The 21,384-nt window shown below is 41.7% G+C and overlaps 2 protein-coding genes across 2 annotated transcripts; one reads left to right on the plus strand and one right to left on the minus strand.

Annotated features, from left to right (window-relative positions):
* The first annotated feature begins 616 nt into the window (after window positions 1–616).
* Window positions 617–12,658, plus strand: LOC120792061 (coatomer subunit beta'-like). Its single transcript, XM_040131069.1, has 22 exons — window positions 617–718; window positions 1,335–1,472; window positions 1,638–1,724; window positions 2,534–2,660; window positions 2,846–2,994; window positions 3,430–3,576; window positions 4,299–4,398; window positions 4,489–4,631; window positions 5,430–5,629; window positions 6,352–6,462; window positions 7,021–7,109; window positions 7,198–7,304; window positions 7,393–7,536; window positions 7,882–8,012; window positions 8,223–8,430; window positions 8,732–8,842; window positions 9,816–10,030; window positions 10,166–10,258; window positions 10,570–10,750; window positions 10,932–11,003; window positions 11,206–12,312; window positions 12,468–12,658. The coding sequence occupies exons 1-22, from the start codon at window positions 716–718 to the stop codon at window positions 12,555–12,557; spliced, it is 3,753 nt and encodes a 1,250-aa protein (XP_039987003.1). The 5' UTR covers window positions 617–715; the 3' UTR covers window positions 12,558–12,658.
* Window positions 12,659–13,710: 1,052 nt separating this feature from the next.
* mrps22 (mitochondrial ribosomal protein S22) lies at window positions 13,711–19,149 on the minus strand. Its single transcript, XM_040131070.1, has 8 exons — window positions 18,973–19,149; window positions 18,358–18,515; window positions 18,103–18,267; window positions 17,613–17,756; window positions 15,424–15,507; window positions 15,073–15,218; window positions 14,747–14,855; window positions 13,711–14,137 (listed from the first exon to the last, which is right to left on the minus strand). Exons 1-8 carry the CDS (start codon window positions 19,097–19,099, stop codon window positions 14,045–14,047), a joined length of 1,026 nt encoding a protein of 341 aa, XP_039987004.1. The 5' UTR covers window positions 19,100–19,149; the 3' UTR covers window positions 13,711–14,044.
* Between the last annotated feature and the right edge of the window lie 2,235 nt (window positions 19,150–21,384).

Raw genomic sequence — 21,384 nt, forward strand, 5'->3', positions numbered from 1 at the left:
GAGTATTACTATAAAAACAGCTGTACCACTTATTAGATGGTGGTATCCACAAAATAAGAGCTCCGGGAGAACACTGTTATTGCTACTTACAGATAATGTGGCAGTTTTTATTGTTCAGCAACGTACAGCGCACGTCCATTATCCATCATCAAATGTAAATCTAAACAGGGAATGTTAGTTTACATAGACTTGCATTGATGCATATGCTGTACTAAAACTTCCTCCTATATGTACCAATATACCCATAAATTACAGTTTCACCTGCATATAGACATTGTATGTTGTTGTCGATATGTTGTTTACCAAATACTTAGCTAATAAAGTTGGTTTTAACTCGGTTTATTGCAATGCTGGCAATTTATTCACAACTACATTTTTTTTGTCCAAATCAATTTTGCCGAGTGATGGTGAGAACTACAAATTCAAATTTGGACACTTATATTACAACTGTTAGTTTTGCAAGAGTTCAGTCCCAATCTTCTGACGAATGCGGTTTTTACGTAGGCCCGTGATTTTATGTCATCCGTTTCATTTTTCAGAGCCCGGTCTGCTTTGAGATTTATTGTGAAAATCGATACGGGAAGTCACTCTGTTTCAGTTCTTGTTCTCGCACCAAACTTTCTCCGCTGAGATCCAGCGGAGGAGCCCGACGAGGGCAGCAGGGAGGCCGGTCTCTTCACTGGACAGACTCGCAGAGACCCACTGACTTGGAAACATGGTAGGCGGATCAAACCAGCAGAACCCTTGAACATAACTTTTGATGTTATCTGCTCTTTTTTCGATGACTTTGTCTGCGGAACTTACAGGCATTCCTGTCCTCCAACTCCATTTATGATGTAAACTCCATCCAAATCATACAGTAGTCATCCATGCAGCAACCAGATGCAAAGACGGAATCCAGAAACTGTAACAGATTTTAAAGCAAAGCATTGTATGACAACGTTTCTACATTTACTCGTGGGAAGCTTTTAGCAGACAGTCATCAGATTACAAGTAGACAAAGGTAAAGACTACAACTTTTCACCGACATGAGAAGACTTGAAAAGACCCAGTCATTCTGGGGCAGGCATGCATATAAAATGTGGAATGGGAAGTATCAACAGACACCGCTTCCCCATAACTACCCCTGAGATAGAAGAGAACACAATATGTTATTAAAAATGTTTGCACCCTACAAAATGTAAGTCTGTATTAAAGGGAGACATATTTAAAACTGCTGATTGTCTGCTTATTAAGTGTTTTTCCAGTCTTCTCCCTCAGAGCAGGAGGTGTTGTTGAGGGTCATCTCTTTCTTTTTTTTTTCTATTTTTCTTTCATTCTCTCTTTCTAAACAGCCTCTGCGGCTGGACGTCAAGCGGAAGCTGACGGCTCGATCGGACCGGGTGAAGAGTGCGGACTTGCACCCCACTCAGCCCTGGATGGTGGTCAGCCTCTACAGCGGCAGTGTGGTGGTCTGGAACCATGAGACACAGGTCCCCCCTAGCCCCCTGTCATTCAGTTCCACATTTATCCGCTCGCTCACTGATCTTTCCCAGAATGGCATACTGAGTCAATTCCACTTGTTTCACCCACGCTCTGGATGATCCAGTCAATTTAAAGTCTGTATAATGTTAACCCCGTTCGACTTCTGTGTGTAGATGATGGTGAAAACCTTTGAGCTGTGTGAGCTGCCTGTCAGAGTGGCCAAGTTTGTAGCCAGGAAACACTGGGTGGTCGCTGGAGCAGTAAGTACTTTAACTCCACTGCAGCATTAATGTATGTATTAAAGGTACATTTCAAGTCGCTGACTCTCTCCTCAGTATGTTAACTGATAAGAAATTAGAAAGAACAGAAAATAGTTTAAATGAACTTGTAATGAGCATTTAGCATTCAGTTGCTTTACTTTTCCTCCTAGAATAAGACAGCCCTTTTTATACGGGAAAGAGTTTTCGAAAGCTTGAATTTACAGAGACAGCCACATCTCTAGGTTAGAATTGACCCACGTTGGGTTAAATGTCTATCTTTTGCCGTTCTGAATGTCATGTCCATCGTTTTGTACAAAAAGGGTCAGTACAGTTTGCCAGTACAGGGTCAAAATAACACATTGCCCTGGGCTTGAGTGTGACCCACTGGTTTTCTACCCATGAGTAATGGCTAAGGTTAGCCCACTATTGCGCTGGTTCTGTATTGGCCCAAAGTGTTTTTCTAACTAAAGTGCATTAGGCACTGCCTCCCTACGAAGGCAGAGAGCAGTAACTACGGAAGCAGTGAAGCAGAGAAAAAAGGGGGGGTCTGGCAAACTGGCTAACATATACTGTAGAAAAGTCATAATGACCTCACCATATGCCTTTTTATGCAGACTGACCTACATAATATCTAAAAAGTGCAGATACCGCACTCTGTTTTTGGATGACCTTCGCGCCATGCTCGGAGAAACATCTTCGCTCGGTTTTGACCGGATATGTCGTTACCGTGTTTTGCCTGTGCAGGGCGGAGAGCTGCTCTGCTGCCACTCCTCTCGATAAACGTGCGTCCTCACTTTGCCCTTCCCCAGGACGACATGCAGATCCGTGTGTTCAATTATAACACTCTGGAGAGAGCTCACATGTTTGAGGCTCACTCGGACTACATCCGCTGTATCGCTGTCCACCCTACACAGCCCTACATCCTCACCAGCAGTGGTAGGAAAGAACCGCATAACACTCACGTAAACACGCAGAGGTTGCATATACATCACATCTAAAACTTTGTATTTAACTCTATACATGAAGAGTTTAAAAACTTTGAGCTTAAAGCTCTAACTAGAAAACTACAGCACAACCAGCACACACTCATTACCATGATTTATGTGTGTGTATGTTTTCAGATGACATGTTGATCAAGCTGTGGGACTGGGACAGAAAGTGGGCGTGTACTCAGGTGTTTGAGGGGCACACTCACTATGTCATGCAGATTGTCATCAACCCCAAGGACAATAACCAGTTTGCCAGTGCTTCTCTGGACAGAACTATTAAGGTAGACACACGTACACAAACACACACACACACACACACACACACATACACACATATGCAAATGTGCACAGAGGAAAATTGCTGCAGGGTGCAAACAGAAGAAGGTTTTGTTCTTCCTGTTTAAATGAATATAAATGTGACAAAAAAGAAGGACAAGCAAGGACATTTTCTTAGCAGCCAGAATTACCAGGTATTGTGTGAAATGTGGTTTCAATCTTCAGAAACGCTACCATCATCTCGATGAAGACCTTATTTACTTACACCATTTTTTTTAAAACAACAATGATCAGGGACTGATGATATTTGCCATGGTTAATCAAATACCCTTCAATAACTCTATAATTCATAAAATACATCAACTGTCCTTGGTTGCCCACCATTGGAAACACTCCCATACACGCTTTCTTCCAGCATATTTCCACTCTGCCTTTTGTAGGTTTGGCAACTGGGCTCCAAGACGCCTAACTTCACTCTGGAGGGCCATGAGAAGGGAGTGAACTGTATTGATTACTACAGTGGAGGAGACAAGCCCTACCTCATATCAGGGGCTGATGATTGCCTCGTCAAGATCTGGGATTATCAGGTACACCCCCCCACACACTGGTCTTTATTTTCCATTCTTCAGCACATCCTATAGCACTGTAACAGTTTGTTTACAGGCTACTCGGTAATAACAGTCATTTTACTAACCCACTTTAGCTAGTGAGTTAATGCTTATCTCTGTGCCATGTAAGACACTGCTAATTTACAAAACATGCACGTTCAGTAATACATATATAAAAAAGAAAAAGAAAGGAATTACAACATTATAAGTACTTTGATATGCCTTCAAATAACATATTTATGTGGGAAAGGTCCAAATGAACTGTACAGTGAAAAGAACTGCTACAAGCCTAAAGTTTATCCTGACTTTGGGCTTTTTTCATCTCCCAGGCTTTCTCTAAGTAAGTGGATAATTAAATGTTTCACGTATCAACAGCCATCTCAGTCTTTGTGCATCATCCACACAGTATGTGCTGTATTTACAAGTATTGCACAGTTCCTTGTTAAAAAGGACAATAGAAAACAAAATGGAACTCATTTCCTCTAAAATGTAGAAAACACACTGAACAATTCCACTTTTCTTTTTCCAGACTGACAAATCACCCTCGTATTAGTCCATGTATCATCATCCCACTGTTCCCACCCTTCTGTATTCAATGTCATGTATCGATAACATACACACAAGAGCCCTTTAGATATTAAAAGCACAGTACAGTATTGTCAGTGTGATGAGTGTATGTGCTGTGTGTCTTCATCTACCAGAACAAAACTTGTGTCCAGACCCTGGAGGGTCACGCCCAGAATGTGACGTGCGTTAGCTTCCACCCCAAGCTGCCAATCATCCTCACAGGCTCTGAGGATGGTGGGTTGTGAAAACTACACACACCAAGCAAAACTATAGCCCCAAATCAGTACAGCACCTTTGCTCAATGTGAGCTCTTTGTTTCCTTAGGCACTGTTCGAGTGTGGCACTCCAACACTTACCGACTAGAAAACACACTCAACTATGGCATGGAGAGGGTGTGGTGTATATGTGGGCAGCCTGGCTCCAACAGTGTGGCTTTGGGCTACGATGAAGGCAGCATCATCATCAAGGTATACCGTTTTGTTGTTTCGTATGCAGCACTATGTCCCGCAGCGCTGTCAACAGTCCTTACATTTTCATAGGCTAGAGTTTAGGCATTAAGTAGTGTATTAAAGACTGGAATAAAGCCTCAACTCCTGGAGCAGATAAGTGAATTCACAAAAAATCTAAAAAGGTCAAGAGTCTGCTCTTAGCATATACTGTATGAAAGAAGTGCTCAGAAATCAAAAGAAATTTTATGAGGACTTTATTACACCTTCAAATCTGTAGAAGAGTCTTGTAGTCTTTAACAACAGTGAATGTTAAACACTACAGTGTAAAGCTACTACTTTTATTTAACTTTAATGCAGTTAAGAGGGATAATCATTAGTCGGAGCAGTTTTTCACTATTCCAATCTTCAGACTCATTCAGTTTTCCGAACTAGGCCCAATCAGTTGGCTGATGCGGGGAACCACTGACTTAGAAAATAATGTCTGTAATCTCTTGTTAACAGAAAATGGAATGTTAACATTCAATTGAAAACTGTAAAAATAGCACTTCAGGTTGTTAATACCCACAAATCCCCAGAGAAAATAGAGGACATGACCTCTCTATCCTCAACAGCAGCTATGGGCAGCCAAACAATATAACCTCAGCTGGAGAATATGATATAGCAGATAGCATTGTGTAAGTCGAAGGAATATTTGGTGACCTGTGTTATTAAAAAGGTGCCCCTCCATTAACCACCAGTTGCCTGTCATTGCATTTTCTCTCCTTTTTCTCTTATATTGCACCTCATCCTCCGGTTTCCTCCTCCTCTCTGTCTCAGCTGGGTCGGGAGGAGCCGGCCATGTCAATGGACTCCAGTGGGAAGGTCATGTGGGCTCACCATTCCGAAGTCCAGCAGGCCAACCTGAAAGCCATGGGAGAGGCTGAGATCAGGGATGGAGAGAGGCTGCCGCTGGGTGTTAAAGACGTGGGCAGCTGTGAGATCTACCCCCAGACCATCCTGCACAGCCCCAACGGGAGGTGAGACACCAGGCTGTGGGTCTGTGTTGAGTTGCCTCTGAGAGCACCTTTCACATTCACACAGTATGTACACCCACACTTAATGTACGTTAGAGTTAATGCAGCTAAAAACCAAGGAAATACTACATAATGAAAATATTATTGATTCCAATAGATTGGGTAGTTATTTGAAGATGCTTAATTGACAGTATTCCAAAAACTTAGCAATTTTCCAGTGCTCAGTCCAGTAATGATTTTTTCTAGACACACAAATAGTTTGCAACCTCTCATAAATCTGCTCCTTTGAAGTTAGCTTTAGTTTTACAAATATGAAATTGTGCTGTATGCAAAGGTTTTTATTTGACACCTTTGATAATGTTCCTACTTCCATTTATTCACACAGCTATTTATGAGAACGCAAACATCCAAATAGCTGACACCAAAAAGTCACATTTTAATAGGAAGAAATGTGTTTGTTTTTTTTCTTCAACATCCATATCATAGTTTGATCTGTAGGGAAAGGCTCATAGATGTTATATAATTTAGAGTAACAACAAATCTAAGCTTTATTAATGGCATAGCCAGATTCCTCCCCGATCACCTCAAGAGTAGTCACAGGCACACGGTGTACATGACCTCCTTTAAAGTGAAAATTATGCGTATCATCCTTGTTTGAGATTTCAAAGTATAATTTTATATCCATATTTAGTATGTGTGCACGATGTTTCTTTTTGTATTTGCAGGTTTGTTGTGATGTGTGGCGATGGGGAGTATATCATCTACACCGCCATGGCCCTGAGGAACAAGAGCTTTGGCTCGGCCCAAGAGTTTGTCTGGGCACATGACTCCTCACAGTAAGCCCTAAACACCTTAAAGGAATAGTTTGACATTTTGGGATTCAGACTTATTTGCTTTCTTGAGAAGCGTTAAATGACATGATTGATACTCCTCTCGTGTCTTTATGGCAACGTACGAAGCTGGAGCCAGCAGGTTGTATATCTCAGCTTAGCATAAGGACGGGAACCAAGAGGAAACAGCCGACTTGGCTCTGTCCAATGTTCAAAAAAATGCCCACCAGCTACCCCTTTTGTGTAAGGATCAAACAAACAACATATAATGTGTTAATTAGTCAGTTTTAGAGATGCTGGTAGGTTGTTTTTTTGGGCAGAGCCAAGCGAGCTATTTCCCCCTGCTTCCGGTTTTGATGCTACGCTACGCTAGCTGAGCTAATTGCCTGCTGGCTATAGCTTCACATTCTCCAGTCAGACATGAAAGTGGTATTGATTTGTATGTCTCAAACAGTCAGACTATTCCTATTTCATAACTGTTAGATATATTTCATGAGCGTAATTAAGTTCACTCGCCGATGTGTTCAGCTAGATTATATTTAACGGCGTACATTCAATTTCTAGGTATGCCATAAGGGAAGGCAACAACTTGGTCAAAATCTTCAAGAACTTTAAAGAGAAGAAGGCTTTTAAACCTGACTTTGGGGCTGAAGGTGAGCTTAATTTCCTAGTCTGTTTGTTGAACTGACATCTGTGATCATACAGTGTGTGTTTGATGCATAGTATCCTGCTGTCTCACAGGTATCTTTGGTGGCTTCTTACTGGGAGTGAGGTCAAACAGCGGCCTCGCCTTCTACGACTGGGAGAGTACTGAGCTAGTCCGCCGTGTCGAGATCCAGCCCAAACATGTGAGTCACCCTCTTATGGCTGTTACCGTTTCCAGTACCCTGTCTATTGCTTCGATGCTCTTATCATCTTTTGCCTTCCTGTCTTTAGATCTTCTGGTCTGACTCTGGAGAGCTGGTGTGTATCGCTACAGATGAGTCTTTCTTTGTGCTACGCTATCTGCCAGAGAAAGTGTCAGCGGCCCAGGATTCCAAGCAAGAGATGTCTGAAGATGGCATAGAGGACGCCTTTGAGGTCCGAGACCCTACGTAGCGTATTTCCTGAAAGACTTTTTCAGTAGGAAATAATTAATTTTGCAGAACGTAATCATCTAAAAACAGAGGATGGAAAAGCGGAAAAAAATGTTTGTCAGCTACTGCACGTTCATTTTCAAAAACATTTTTGGAAGCCTTCGGTGTCTCCTTTTGTTGTTAAATTGGTCTTGCTTGCAATTCACTAAGACATGTTTGAAATTGGACTTCCTGGAGAATGCAAATAGTCTGAAAAGGAATTATGTTGAAATTAAGTTTCTAAATTCTTCTTTTCAAATATTGTTTTCAATGATTATTTGTATCTTTCTTGTTACTTCCTGTTGACTAGGTGCTGGGGGAGGTCCCAGAGGTGGTGAAGACAGGAGTGTGGGTGGGAGACTGCTTCATTTACACCAGCTCTGTTAACAGACTCAACTATTATGTTGGAGGAGAGATCATCACCATTGCTCACATGGACAGGTATCGTGCATTAATAAATGTAAAAAAAAAAAAAGATGTACCATGTGCCATGTCCCTGGCATACAGTGAAAATCTACTCTGTGGCTTTGAATCTCTGTGGTGTCTAATGCCGTCTACCTTTCTCATACTATCCACTTCTATCCAGCAAATCAGAAATACCATAAAATATTCTCAAAAAGGTGCCTTAAAAAAGGTCTTTCTCTGGTGTAGGACCATGTATCTGCTAGGATATATCCCCAAGGATGACCGTATCTACCTTGGAGACAAGGAACTGAACGTCATCAGCTACTCCCTGCTGCTTTCTGTGCTGGAATACCAGACAGCTGTTATGAGGAGGGACTTCAGCACAGCCGACAAGGTTCTACCCACAATCCCCAAGGAGCAGAGGACCAGGGTAGCCCATTTCTTGGAGAAACAAGTATGTGAGCCTTCCAGATTTCCATGTCCATCTCTGTGCTTTTCTTTCTGCTTGAAATGACAATAAATTCAGGATTTGGATGAATGCATAATTTAGAGAACATCATGCAGCCAGATGTGTTACTTCTAAAATATATTCATCCAGGGAATAGTTTTACTTAGCACATTGTCTCTTTTACTACTTCACTTTTTCACATTCACAGAGTTTCACATATCTAATATTCCACCATTGGCTTTCCAGAGCAGAATATATGAAATAAAAATGGTTATATGTTTATAGTGTGTTTCTTTGTGTTGTGTAGGGTTTCAGACAGCAGGCCCTGGCTGTGTCCATAGACCCAGAGCACAAGTTTGAACTTGCACTGCTGCTGGGAGAGCTCAAGATAGCCTATCAACTGGCCTTGGAGGCAGAGGTCAGAGCAAACATACATGCATACAAAAACAAGAGTCGGCAGCTGTGCTAGTGTTTCTGTTAGGCTGCATTTATGCAAGGGCTTTGTGCTAAATGCTAACGTCAACATGCTAACATTCTCACAAGGACAGTGCTAATATGCTGATGTTTTAGCAGTTTGAGTTGACCATATTTACTAGTTAAGCATGTTTGCAAGCAAAAAGTACAGCTGAGGCTGGCGGGGGATGTCATTAGTTTTACTGGAATTTGACTGTAATGGAAAACATGAGAAATTGAAGCTAGATTTTAAAAAAAATTAAAAATCAAAGGATCACCAGTGTTATTACAGTTCATTCTGAGACAACACTACATGAACCAAATATCATGGAAATCCATTCAGTAGTTGTGGAGACCTTTTCACTCAAAACCACAAATTTCAGCCTCAGGGTGGCACTAGAGGAGAAGTCGGGGGATCACCAAAGACATTAGGGATTACCTTCTGGGGACAATGAATGTCCTTTGCCAATTTCTTCACCCAGTCCATGGCCCTCGTTAGAGCCTTGCTGCTAGCATGACGAAAATCCATACAAAAGTAAATGTCAAAAGAGATAAATATGCCGCTAAGGTTTATTGTTGCAGCTCTGCAGACCTTAAATGCATTACCATGTGTGAGTAAATTTTTACTTTTTATTACTTAATAGCTTAGTTGACTACAAAACACACATTGTAATATTTGTCATCAGAAGAACCTGGTAGATTAAGTTTTATAACAAAATAGTTTTTTTGTGTTTAACGATTTTCTTTAAACAGTACCTATGAAATATGCCAGTTAATGTATAACGAATCGGTCATTTTTCCTATGTAAGTCTGAAAGGGTGAGTCACAACCCAGCACTCACACTGCTTCACAGTGTCTTCTTGTGGAGGCTCATGCTTTTCCTCCTGTGATAATCCTCTCTCCTGTCTCTTTGGCACTTTGGCATGTTGGGGCTCCAGTCGGAGCAGAAATGGAAGCAACTGGCAGAGCTCGCTACAACAAAGTGCCAGTTTAGCCTAGCCCAGGAGTGTCTGCACCAAGCTCAGGATTATGGGGGATTATTGCTGCTGGCCACTGCCTCAGGCAACACGAACATGGTGGGCAAACTGGCCGAGGGGGCAGAGAGGGATGGGAAGACTAATGTGGCCTTCCTCACCTACTTCATGCAAGGAAGGTGAGTGTCCGAGGAGTGGATGGAGAAAGAGGAGAGGAGTGCGGAGGGGGAAGAAGCTGTTGGAACTTATTTATAGGTTTTAATCTTTTTTTATCTTATTGATTTCTGCATCACCATTTTTGTGTATTTGCCCAGACGGGACAAATGTCTGGACCTTCTCATCAAAACAGATCGGTTGCCAGAGGCTGCATTCCTGGCAAGAACTTATCTGCCCAGCCATGTGTCAAGGTAAAGTTGATTCTATTTAGTGTACAGCATATGCCTGAGCCTTATACTCCAGCAAACTGGCTGTGTCTTTGTGCATACATGTATCTTATACCTGTATATATCCTGCAGAACCTCTATATACCACTTTGCCTGTAATCTGTAATAAATACCCATTTTTGTTTCCCAAAGGATAAAATTTTTACATGGAACCAATTTAAAAAAAAAAAAATTATGCTGTTCCGAAAACTTTTTGGATCATAGGAACATCCATCTCTCTGTGTATATTTAGATTATGTAGCACTGGTTAGCTGTATATGCTTCGCTTCCTCCAGGGTGGTGAAGCTGTGGAAGGAGAGTCTGTCCAAGGTCAACCAGAAGGCAGCAGATGCTCTGGCTGACCCCACCCAATACAGCAACCTGTTCCCTGGCCTCCAGCAAGCCCTGCTGGCTGAGCAGTACCTGAAGGAGACGCATGTCAGGGTCCGACCTGCTGCAGAATACCCACTCATCATGGTCAGTGGAAGTCAGAGGAAGTGTATAATACATCAGGTGGTGCACTGGTACAAAAAATGTGCACAGTTGTTGAAATGGGACTCTTTTTCACAAATTATGTATCGCTGTACATACTTAAAGCCTCAATCAAACTTCAAATAGCTGTCTTAGATCACATTTTGCCTGTTTCTCTACCTTTCAGCCAAATGAGGACCGTAATGTTCTGGAGGAATCTGCAGATTTTGTGTCCAGAGAAGAGCTCAATGGGCCAGAGGTGAGGACCAGAGTCTGCGTCTTTACAAAACCCCTTTCAGACATGCACCTTTTTACGTAAATGTGATGGCAATTTTGAATACTAGTCTTAACATAAAGGCTGCGGCAACAAAAGGTAGTTGTCATAACCCATTGTTAATATAAAAATGTTTTATCATTGTTGCTCTAAAATGGAATGGTCCTTCTGTTTGTTCTCTATACAGGAAGTGGTGGAAAGCATGAATGAAAACTTCACAGTAGCAGCAGCAACAGAACCTGTACCTCAAGAGGCAGCAGTAGTGGAGGTGCCCATCCCACTAAAACAGGAGACGACTGATCTTGTTTCAACAGCAGAAGAAGAATCCATTCCAACAGCAGCGTCCCCTCTTCCTGTCACCATAACACTAGAGCATGTTGAGCCAAAACAAGAAGAAGCTGCGTCCCCTGAGGGGGCTGCATTTGAACCGGAGGTGGCAGCAATAAAGGAAGACACCATCACTAAATTGGAGGAGGCTTCAGTCTCTGCAGAGGAAGACATTTTGGAGGAGTCCGCCATAGAGATTACCGCCAAAGAGCCAGAGATGCTACAGTCCAGACCTGTAGTGGAAGTCCAGTCTCCGATTGAGGAGGATGTTCAGGAAATGTCTCCGGCGACTGATTCCGTTCCTGCTGCCTGTGTTCCTGAAACATGTCTTACTGAGACAACAATGGAAACAATCACGGCAACAGAAGAAGCACCAAGTGAGACAGTGGCAACAAAAACCATTGCAACAGAGGATGTCCTAGTTACCACTGCATTAAAAATTGATACTGATGTAATAGCATCAGAATCTGTAGCAGCTGGGGAAATGCCTGTTTATGACCAGCTTGAAAAAGATGTAATCTCTTTAGATGCACCCCCAATCATAGATACAGCAGCAGCAGCAGTAGAAGAAACTCCTGTTACCACGGAACCTGTTTTGGACACAGCACCATCAGCTGTAGCAGTGAAGGAGCTCATCTCCTTCGAAAACACGGACAGCTCGCTGCCGGATGTTCCTGTCCAAGTCATGGCTATTCCAGAGTTTGTCCTCGATCCACTGCTAGGCCCACTTGAAGGCACAATGCCTGTATTAAAGCCAGACCCTGCAGAAGAACCAGAAGAAGGACAGTCCACAGCGCTCCCAGTAAAGCCTGAGGATAATCTGGAGCCTCCTGTGCCTCCACAGGCTGAGCCAGAGGTTTTATCCCCGGTGGCAGCTCCCTCACAGGGGGACATAGCATTGGGGGGGGCAGATCCTGAGGGAGCTGAAGAACCAGCGGAGGAGCTCGAGGCGGAAATGAATGAGGAGGTAAAGCAGTTCTTAAGTGTGTGGCAAAAATCCACTAATATTGGCAAAAATATTAAATGTACAATCGTATGTAGACAAAAACTTGTTGCTGCCTTGATGCAAAATCAGAACACCACACCTCTTGACTTCCACCCATAAATATTTTTTACCTGTAGGTCCTGGATGATCTGGATCTGGACAGTTTTGACTTGGAAGATATCGACACCAAAGATGTCAACCTAGATGAGGATTTCTTGAGTGAATAGGAGGAAAGCCAAACTCTCCAGTTTTTCAGCGACCAAACACAAGAGGGCTGTATTCCAGGACCACGATAAGCTGTCAACATAGTAAAATGCCTTTTAATTCACAAGCATTTGCTTATTTTTCGATGCAGGCCAAAATAGTCGTTTGTACTGAGACGTATCATAACTAAATTCTGATTCCCACAAGATGGTGTTACTGCAGAACTAAAACCCTCAAGAAATCAGGTTCAACTTTAGATTAATCTTCAGTTATAATTACAATTTTTACCTTGACTTGGGCTTTATTTCAACCAGACTAGCCCAGTGTTATGTGCCTTTTCTAAATGTGAACAATGGCCATTCGAAAGAGAAGTTAATGGGTTTTAAGGAGAAATGGGGATAAGAAATAGGAGGGTTGTGTGTGTATTTGAAATATGGGATGCTGTACATTGCAGTGAGTGCAAAAAAATTCCAGCTGAGGCTGATGTGGGTGTACACCACATATTTCAACAGTTTTGCTACCATCTTGACATTTGGGGTTAAATTACTTATGTGTCATCAGTTTACAGTAAAAGAAACTTTTTTTTTTTTTTAATGTAGGGGTAGAATATTTTCCATTTCTAGGTGCCATAATCTTTACCAGCTGATGGTACACCTTCATGAAGAGTAACTAAAATTAGTCTTTAGACCTCTCCTCCCTTCTCCTTCCTCATTCCTAATAACATCACTGTTGATCAGGGTGTTATCAAAGCCATGGAGGAACTCTTGAAATTTAAAAATGTATTTTTCTCTAACATAAGTGCTGGACTTACTCTAATTAGAGCTGTATTTTTAGATTTCTGTGTAGGACAAGGCTGCCTGTGTCTTCCAAATGCTATGTTTTTTATAAATAGTACATATACAAAAATGTCTAACAAGCCAAGGACTAGGACAAATCCCCCATTTAGTTACACTGAATGTCTGTATTACCTCTTTTTATTTGACTTTTTATTATCCTGGTGCATGTTTCCCTCTCAGCGCCAGGATCAACACCTACTACTGCTTTTAGTTTATCCAATAAACAAAAACAGTACTATGTATCTGGACTTGAAAAGTAAATTAAATGCACGTCTCTCAATAAAGTATTGTATGCTATCCAGAACTCAAGTTGTTTTACTCCAGGAACTTATCACACAAGTACAAAGATCTTGCTTTATTTTGTTACGTACATCATTTAACTTGACACTTCAGGTTTGACTCGGAGCTCAGATCATTTTCTCTACATGAATAAATGACAAACTTTGTGCACTGTACAAGATTTTTCAAAGCTAGTTCTTCAAATCGATGGCTGTGAAGTGTATAGCCTTCCTCTTGGTCAAGAAGCATATATTACTCTTCGACCCAAACGGTGAAAGAACAATAAATGCTATCATATCTTAAATATTTTGGGCAATTTTAAATGTCCTTCAGGAAATGGTTACTGGGTCCTCGTCGTGGATGAATTTGTATATTTCTATATAAGAGCGAGTCTGTCAGGCGGCAGAGCCTTTAGCAACCGTCTGTTCATATGCCTGCAGGGCCAGCTCAATGTAGCCCGACCTCTGGGACTCCTTCTGGGCATAGAGCTGCAGGGACAAAAGGTCAGACGTCAGCAAAAAGGAGAAGGAGAAAAAGGTCAACCCAATTAATTTGAGGTTGGGGCTGTGCATAATAAGTTTCTAAGACTACAATCACAATATTAACTGTTTTGGTAGTAGACATGAAAACCACAACTTAGAAAGTGCTCCGAAATCAACCATGTCCAAGTAAGAGGCCTTGCGTGACAGTGACTGTAGCTGATAGACACACACACACACACACACACACACACGTTTCTCCCGCTGCTAACCTTTCACATTAAATGGCTGTCATTCTCAATGTCTGCTTCAAGGCCAAGCAGCTGTGAGTGCTAATAAGACCTGATGTGTCCTGTGTCTGGCCCCCCAGTTCCCACGCTGGAGAAAAATCAAAGCCTCTGACACAGGAAACCTTAGATGAGACAGCCTTGACTTGACCTCTCCAGAGCTACACTGACTCCTGATTTACCCTAATGCCTCGGGGACACAACTTATATGACCTGGACAATTTCAGGATTGAATGGCAATGTTTTATATACACACAGCTAAGAGATTTAAAGTGTAAAAGAGGAGCAAGGAGTCAGCAAATAATTTTGTTCAGGGTTGAGTTGTTCTCACCTTAAGCAGGTCGGTGCCAGTGGCCTGCTGGCTGGCTGCTTCCTGGGCTGACTCACTGTGGGGGTGGACCATGTGGAATAGACACACTAGGCTCACAGCATCGTGGAACCTGGGGGGGGGGGGGGCGCGCACACACACACACACACACACACACACACACACACACACACACACACACACACACACACACACACACACACACACACACACAGAGGACTTAAGTCCGAGATCTTTGCCAGCAGGTCAGGTCAAACATTCCAACAAAAATATTCAAGTCAGATATGCCAGTCTGAACATCAATTCCAGACAAAGACAGACAAACTCACAGCTCTCTCTTCAGCATGTCCACTATAAGCCCGTCTACCCTGCGAGCGTTGACCAGATACCAAGCCATGCCCCCAAAGTGTCTGGTGGAGCGCAGCAGCTCGTATTTGCCGTGCTTGTCCACGTCCTCATAGGTGGCCGCATGTACCTAAATACAAGGCACATACAAAGGAAGAGATTCAGAAACCTCCAATCCACTTTCCCCTTCCACTTTACACTCTATATCAGGTGAACCAAAGAAAATGTGGAACCTACTTGGGGGATTTCATGGTATAACACTGTCTATACACTCTGCAGATTTCAGTGCAGATGGTGAACAGGTCAAAATAACAAGAAGGTCAATGTCATCTTACCCTGATGTATTCTGAAGAGTCTGGTTCAAATTGGACCAGACACAGGTCCAACACATCCTCATGCCGGTCCTGGGAAAACACCATCTAACAGAGAGAGAAGTATAAATGGGTCAAAAAAGTGACAAATTGGACACAAACACAAGTGTTTTCCCTTACTCTTACTATTTAGGCCTTTTCTCAGGACTCTGTGGGTGTTCACAAGCCTCACTTGACATCAAGCCTTTACTCCCCTGTCAGGGAGGATGTCTTATACCGTTATCAATAAGTTGCGATACATGCAGACAACTTATGGGTATTCTGGTCATATCTTTGTGCTTGAAAATATCCCATCCATGTCCCTGTCGGAAATGTGTATTAGCTCTTATCCCATAAGTGCCAGACACCTGAATAATATAGGGTAAACACTCTATCCAGATGTATGGTCATTGTCTCCAGTCTGTGCCAGTGCAGCATCAACTTGTCTTACATACTATATTGTAGTAGTAATATAGTAGTTAGTACGTGTAAAAAATGATGAAAAATGGTGCAAAGATGATCAACATGTTGAGTCAGACCTTAGTAATATGTATATCCAAGAATAAAAATACATCCCTGGTACAAAGGTGATAGTGTCAATTACTGTCAATCCTGATATCCTTTACTTTTTTAGGATGTTGTTTTCCCCTGTATTTCAGCTCTATTCATTCAAAGCAGTGAGCCAACAGATCGATTGTTAGAATTTGCTCTATATCCAAATGTAGAGCAAATTCTAACAGAATTTAGAGAAATTCTCCTAAAGAAAATGTGAATTAATCCAAGTTTCCACTTCTACGTATAAATGCACGTCCCTTACATTCAAGCCCCTGCCAAAGGAGTTCACGCAAAGCTGATTAAGCCTGTCTGCGCCAGGGAAATCTCTCTGAATTTTTGCAGTATACCAGAGTTTTAAATTTCGTTTCTGTGGCGAAATTCCTGCACTGTGCAGTGCGCATGGGACTGAGACAGACTCGGATGTCACCTTACTGCTCTTGGACGGGTTGGCATTTGTAAAATATTTGGAGATGGCTGTGTAGCTATTACATTTACTCTACCTACATAATGGATTATTGTCTTGGGACTGTGGAAATGTCTCTATATGCAACAGTGTTTGTGTAATTACTCGCACTGCCAGAAGGAGGAGACAAACATTTCGCACTGCAGGTTTAAAACCATTGCAGAAGAGCATAACGTAATTAAAAGAGCGCCACTCAAACCTCCAATAGTGAAAACAATCTAGATAATTTGATGGAAAAATGGCATTTATGTTTGTTTCATATATTAATTTACGGAACGTAACAGTCTCATTATCAGCCGAGAAAAACACTCAGGTTTTTTTAGTTCGCAAACTGAGGCTGCACATAAAAACTGGTGGAAGGAAACCCACCTATCGAGTTTGGTAAGGAAGGTGACATCAAAGCGAGAAAATAACAGACATTAATACACCTATAACACTAATGAGGGCTCTGTTCAATTGAAGTGTCCCAGTATGTCGTGTCAGTGATCCAGCATGAACAAAGGCCCTTTAACTGGCTGACATAAAAGTAATGCAATCATCATGAATGTGAAATTATTTACACCTGTGCTTTTCCTGCCATGACACGTCAGTCTGCTGTTAACTTCCATACTACATACCCAGTCTAAGCAGATTTACGCTAAGTGGTGTGGTCAGTTGAAAACTGATCACTCAAATAAATCAGCATGCATACAAAAACGCTCGTTTTTTTGAGAGTGCCGTTGATGTACACATTTGTCCCATAATGCACTACACAATGTAGTGTCCCACAAATGTGGGAGCTGCTGATATCTGCAAAAACTATGCCTTTTTCACAAAAGACACTTTGACATGTCACAACCGGAAAAACAAAGGATTTACTAATAACAATGGCTGAATTTCATTTAGCTGCCTCAGTTTCGGGGTCCTGCTGTTGTACATTGCGGGCTCCCTGTCCGACTTGAATAGAACAGAGCCATCATGAATGTTACTATTAACACCTGTGCTTTTCCTAACATGACCAGTCAAAATGTCCACGGTGAAAAAATGCCTACAGCAGGAGTTTGAGGGAAACATAACGTAGAGGAAAGAAAGACATGAGAGCTGCTACTGTCAGGGAGTAAGAAGAACCTCTAATGACCCAAAACATTAATCTTGTCTGACTCTGCAATTTCCGAACCTTGAGGTTCTCCTCCTTGAAGATGAGCGGTGCTACAAGCTTGCGTCCATTCTTGGGAAAGTAAACCTGAATGAGCCGGTCTCTCTCCTCCCAGGTCGCCTTCCTAAGAGTCCCGTTAGGCTCCCGGACAACAATGAACCTCTCCTGGAAACACACGGCAAATACAATTCTAAGAAAGGTAAGGGACCGATTTGAGCGCTGTCAAAATCATGAATCAACCAACAAAGTAAAAAAGTGAGTCTGTGTAACATCACCACAAAAAACTGTTAGGCTGACACCTTCAAAATTGAATGCACAATTTAAAATGCTAGAACTCACTCAGTTCCCCAAATGTACATCTACAACCTGACCTCAGCTTTTGTTAATGCAATAAAAACCTGCTCTGACCCTTTAATTGTGCTGTGGCATGTATCAAGAAATCACCCATCTCATCCCCACTTACGCACATGCACACAAAATCAAAGCAACGTGTGTGTGTGTGTGTGTGTACCCTGTGGGGGATGTTGTAGGTGATGTCTGCGAAGACGTATTTGGCTGTGTCCATGCCATCCAGGATCTTATCCTCGGACAGCACATCGCTGATGGGCTTCCTCTCCGGCAGGAAGGGGGGCATCTGCAGCAGCCTCTTAGCCTGCTCTGTGGCTAACTCCACCGCCTGGAAACAACGCACCAGTGACTGGATGACACAAGTACCTGACGGGCGTGTATGACTGAGAGGGGATACTGTGGTTTATCGAAAGGGCACCTGCTCCAGTTGTTCATCCGTCATGAGTTTATATGTGGGCGGCTTCAGCTCCTGTTGAATGGGTCGGAACACTTTCTGCAGGTCCAGGCCTGTTATCCTGGTAAGGATGTCCTGCACAGCCGGATCTGTGAACTGGGGCTTCGCATTGTCCGAGGGGGCTGCGAAAGAAAATTACATTAGTTATTGGTTTGTACAAACTACAGACCCATAAAGATATACGCCCCGAGTTACCCGGGCAGCTCACTGAAAAGTGCCTAACGTCGCCTGCCGACAGAAGAGCATTGTGTGATCAAGACGGGACTGGAATGGAGCTGTAACGAGTTAGCTTTACCCGAGATCTGTGCTCTTCTCACTGGTATTAAAAACGACACAGGCCAAAACTCGGACGACACTCCATGACAACTGCAAAGCCGAATTTATAGAAAGACTCTAAACATTTGTCAAATGGGTTAAACTCTACACATATCTCTGCCAACAGGTTACTCCAGATTTAACCACACAGATAGCTTATGCGAGTTTGACATCCGCACAGGCTAAACGAAACAAGCTGCAAGGTCAGCGTCACAGTAAGGAAATCCACTCAACTATAATGATATCCATAGCATTCAGACGTACCGTTGTCTTGTGTTCCACTACACAGCGTCCTTACGCTGCATCTGATCAACATTTGTTTGCTTTTCTGCACATGTTTCACCCGAGGGTAGCCCCGAAACAGGCACCGCGCCGTACCGAGCGCCGCCATGTTTGTTGTTACCTCATCGAGACGACCCGACCTTTTCACCTCACAGCGGAAGAGCTAAGCAGTCATGGGATATGTAGTGTGTTTTCGTGTGCACAGCCTCAGCATTTCATTTGTTTATTTTTCTTTCCCGCGGCTTATCATGTGGCATTTTATCAGCAGTGGAATAGACAAAACAAGAAGAGAAAGACGTTGTCAATTTCTATCTGTGGCTCTTTTTATAATCAAAGGTCCCTTTTCAACATAAGAAAAACAAACATTTTCTAATCTAATATATATATATATATATAAAAAAAAAGTTCAGACAAAGATGCATAGGACCAAACGTTTTAAACAGTATAATATTTAATCTTTAAAAAGTACTTGGGAAATGAATTTGTTTAAAATGTGATTCTGTTTTGGACCAGATTCCTGTAGTTCCTATCCTGGAACAATGAAATATATACAATGAAATAATAATAATAATGTAGTAATAATGATACAACATCTTACAAACGAAAGAAAGAAAGACAGACGGACAGAAAGAAAAGAAAGAAGAGAAAACAAAAACTCAGTTGAAATGCTGCTTTGATCACCAGGTGGCAATATGCTACCATTTATACTGGAAACGTACAATGCCTGCAAAGCAAGATCATAAGTGAAGTATATTGGTCTCAGGGAGGACAGTGAGAGACTTGAATTCAAGTCAGAGAGCCTCTTTGGTCTATCTTTGATATGTGGCCTAACTCCGTGTAGCCCAGACACATTCCTTACTTGTCATTACAGTGTGTTCTTGAGTCGGCTGATAGCTGTATAATCTGTCTGGACGATAAGAAGTTACACGCTCTGCTTATAAAGAAAAACGCATAGTACATCTTCTTATGTCAAAACATTCTAATTTGCCCATAGATTTATTTTAAACCTGGCCGTTTTTTAAAGACCAATACTTTGTTGTGCTTAACAAAAAAAAACAAAACAATAAAAACAAAAATGTATTTATGTAATACTGAGTACTTACACATAATCATAGCATCTGTTTGATCCCCCACAACCTATTGGTTATTTTATGTTATCTAATAATTACAGGAAAATAAAATTGTGTCTTATTGTTTCTTTGTCTGATCTTTTTCTCCTTTTTGAATTATGGACTTTAAATACAAGTTAAAAACACTGAATGTATTTTCAGTAACTGTCTGGAGTGAAAATGTGGAATGCATTAATTAATTTATTGCTGATTTTAGAAGATTAGGAATTCAAAAAATGTGTGTTTTCAAATACCGAGGACATAAGCAAGGGTGCAAACTAACATCCACGCATACGCTCTTTTGCATGTTTACACAAAATCTGCATTGTAATTACACGGGGGTGTTTTAACATGCTTCTTCTCAGCTTGCTCGTGAAGGCAGTTTGCTTCAGCTTTAAAGCTGACACAATGTCGTTTTAGGGTTGCAAGTAAAACAGATAAGATCATCGCCATCTTGCTGCAGTGCTGTATGCAGTTCAAAAAGGTCTTCAGCGGGAGAGATACTGCAAACCAGGCTGCAGAGCTTTTCAGTAATGTGCTCCCTCACTGAGTCAGTCATTGACACATAAAATTGAACCACATGTTATGTTTGTTTCATAGTCACATCCAACTTTGACCGGAAACCAAGTGATGTCCATCAGCAAACGCTGAAGATAAAGCGCAGAATGAGTAACCCTTACAGGAAGTGCTTGGCTTAGATTTTGGCGCTACGGCAGATTTTTCAGACCAATACCAAGAGAATCCTACCTTTTTTTTAAAAAGTGATGCCACCAAAATCGTAATTAGAAGACAATATGTTTTTAACTTTGTTCATTTCAACATTAACATTAAATTGCTAACTTTAAATAAAAAGCCAGCAGATGGCTTAGATCTCCATTTCAACTAACTACTGTAAAGACTGAATTCTTATTTTTATTTATTTGTTTTCCTGGCTCTAAGCATTAAAAAAAAAAGCTCATCTCCCTTTAATGACCACACACCCAGGGTGGGTGGAATTTCGTTTTTTGTTAGGCTTGATTAAGTTTGATTTACTCAGAAAAACATTTTCTGTGTTAGAAGTTGAACCATAACAACTATTACTGGTACTGATATGTGGACCTTCAGATTGTTTTGTGAACCACTGTAATTACCATTTGAAGCCGAACTTTTCAGAGGTATAAAGACTACCAATAATCCTCCTTTAGTAAGAGAAAATACCTAAGTGTTTAAAACTACCAAATTAATAGCACAAAAAAAGGCACTTTAGAAGACAACTCTGATCAGCAATCAAGTTCCATATAGATTC

The sequence above is a fragment of the Xiphias gladius genome, chromosome 7 (genome assembly GCF_016859285.1).
Source record: "Xiphias gladius isolate SHS-SW01 ecotype Sanya breed wild chromosome 7, ASM1685928v1, whole genome shotgun sequence".
NCBI classification, from domain to species: Eukaryota; Metazoa; Chordata; class Actinopteri; order Istiophoriformes; family Xiphiidae; genus Xiphias; species Xiphias gladius.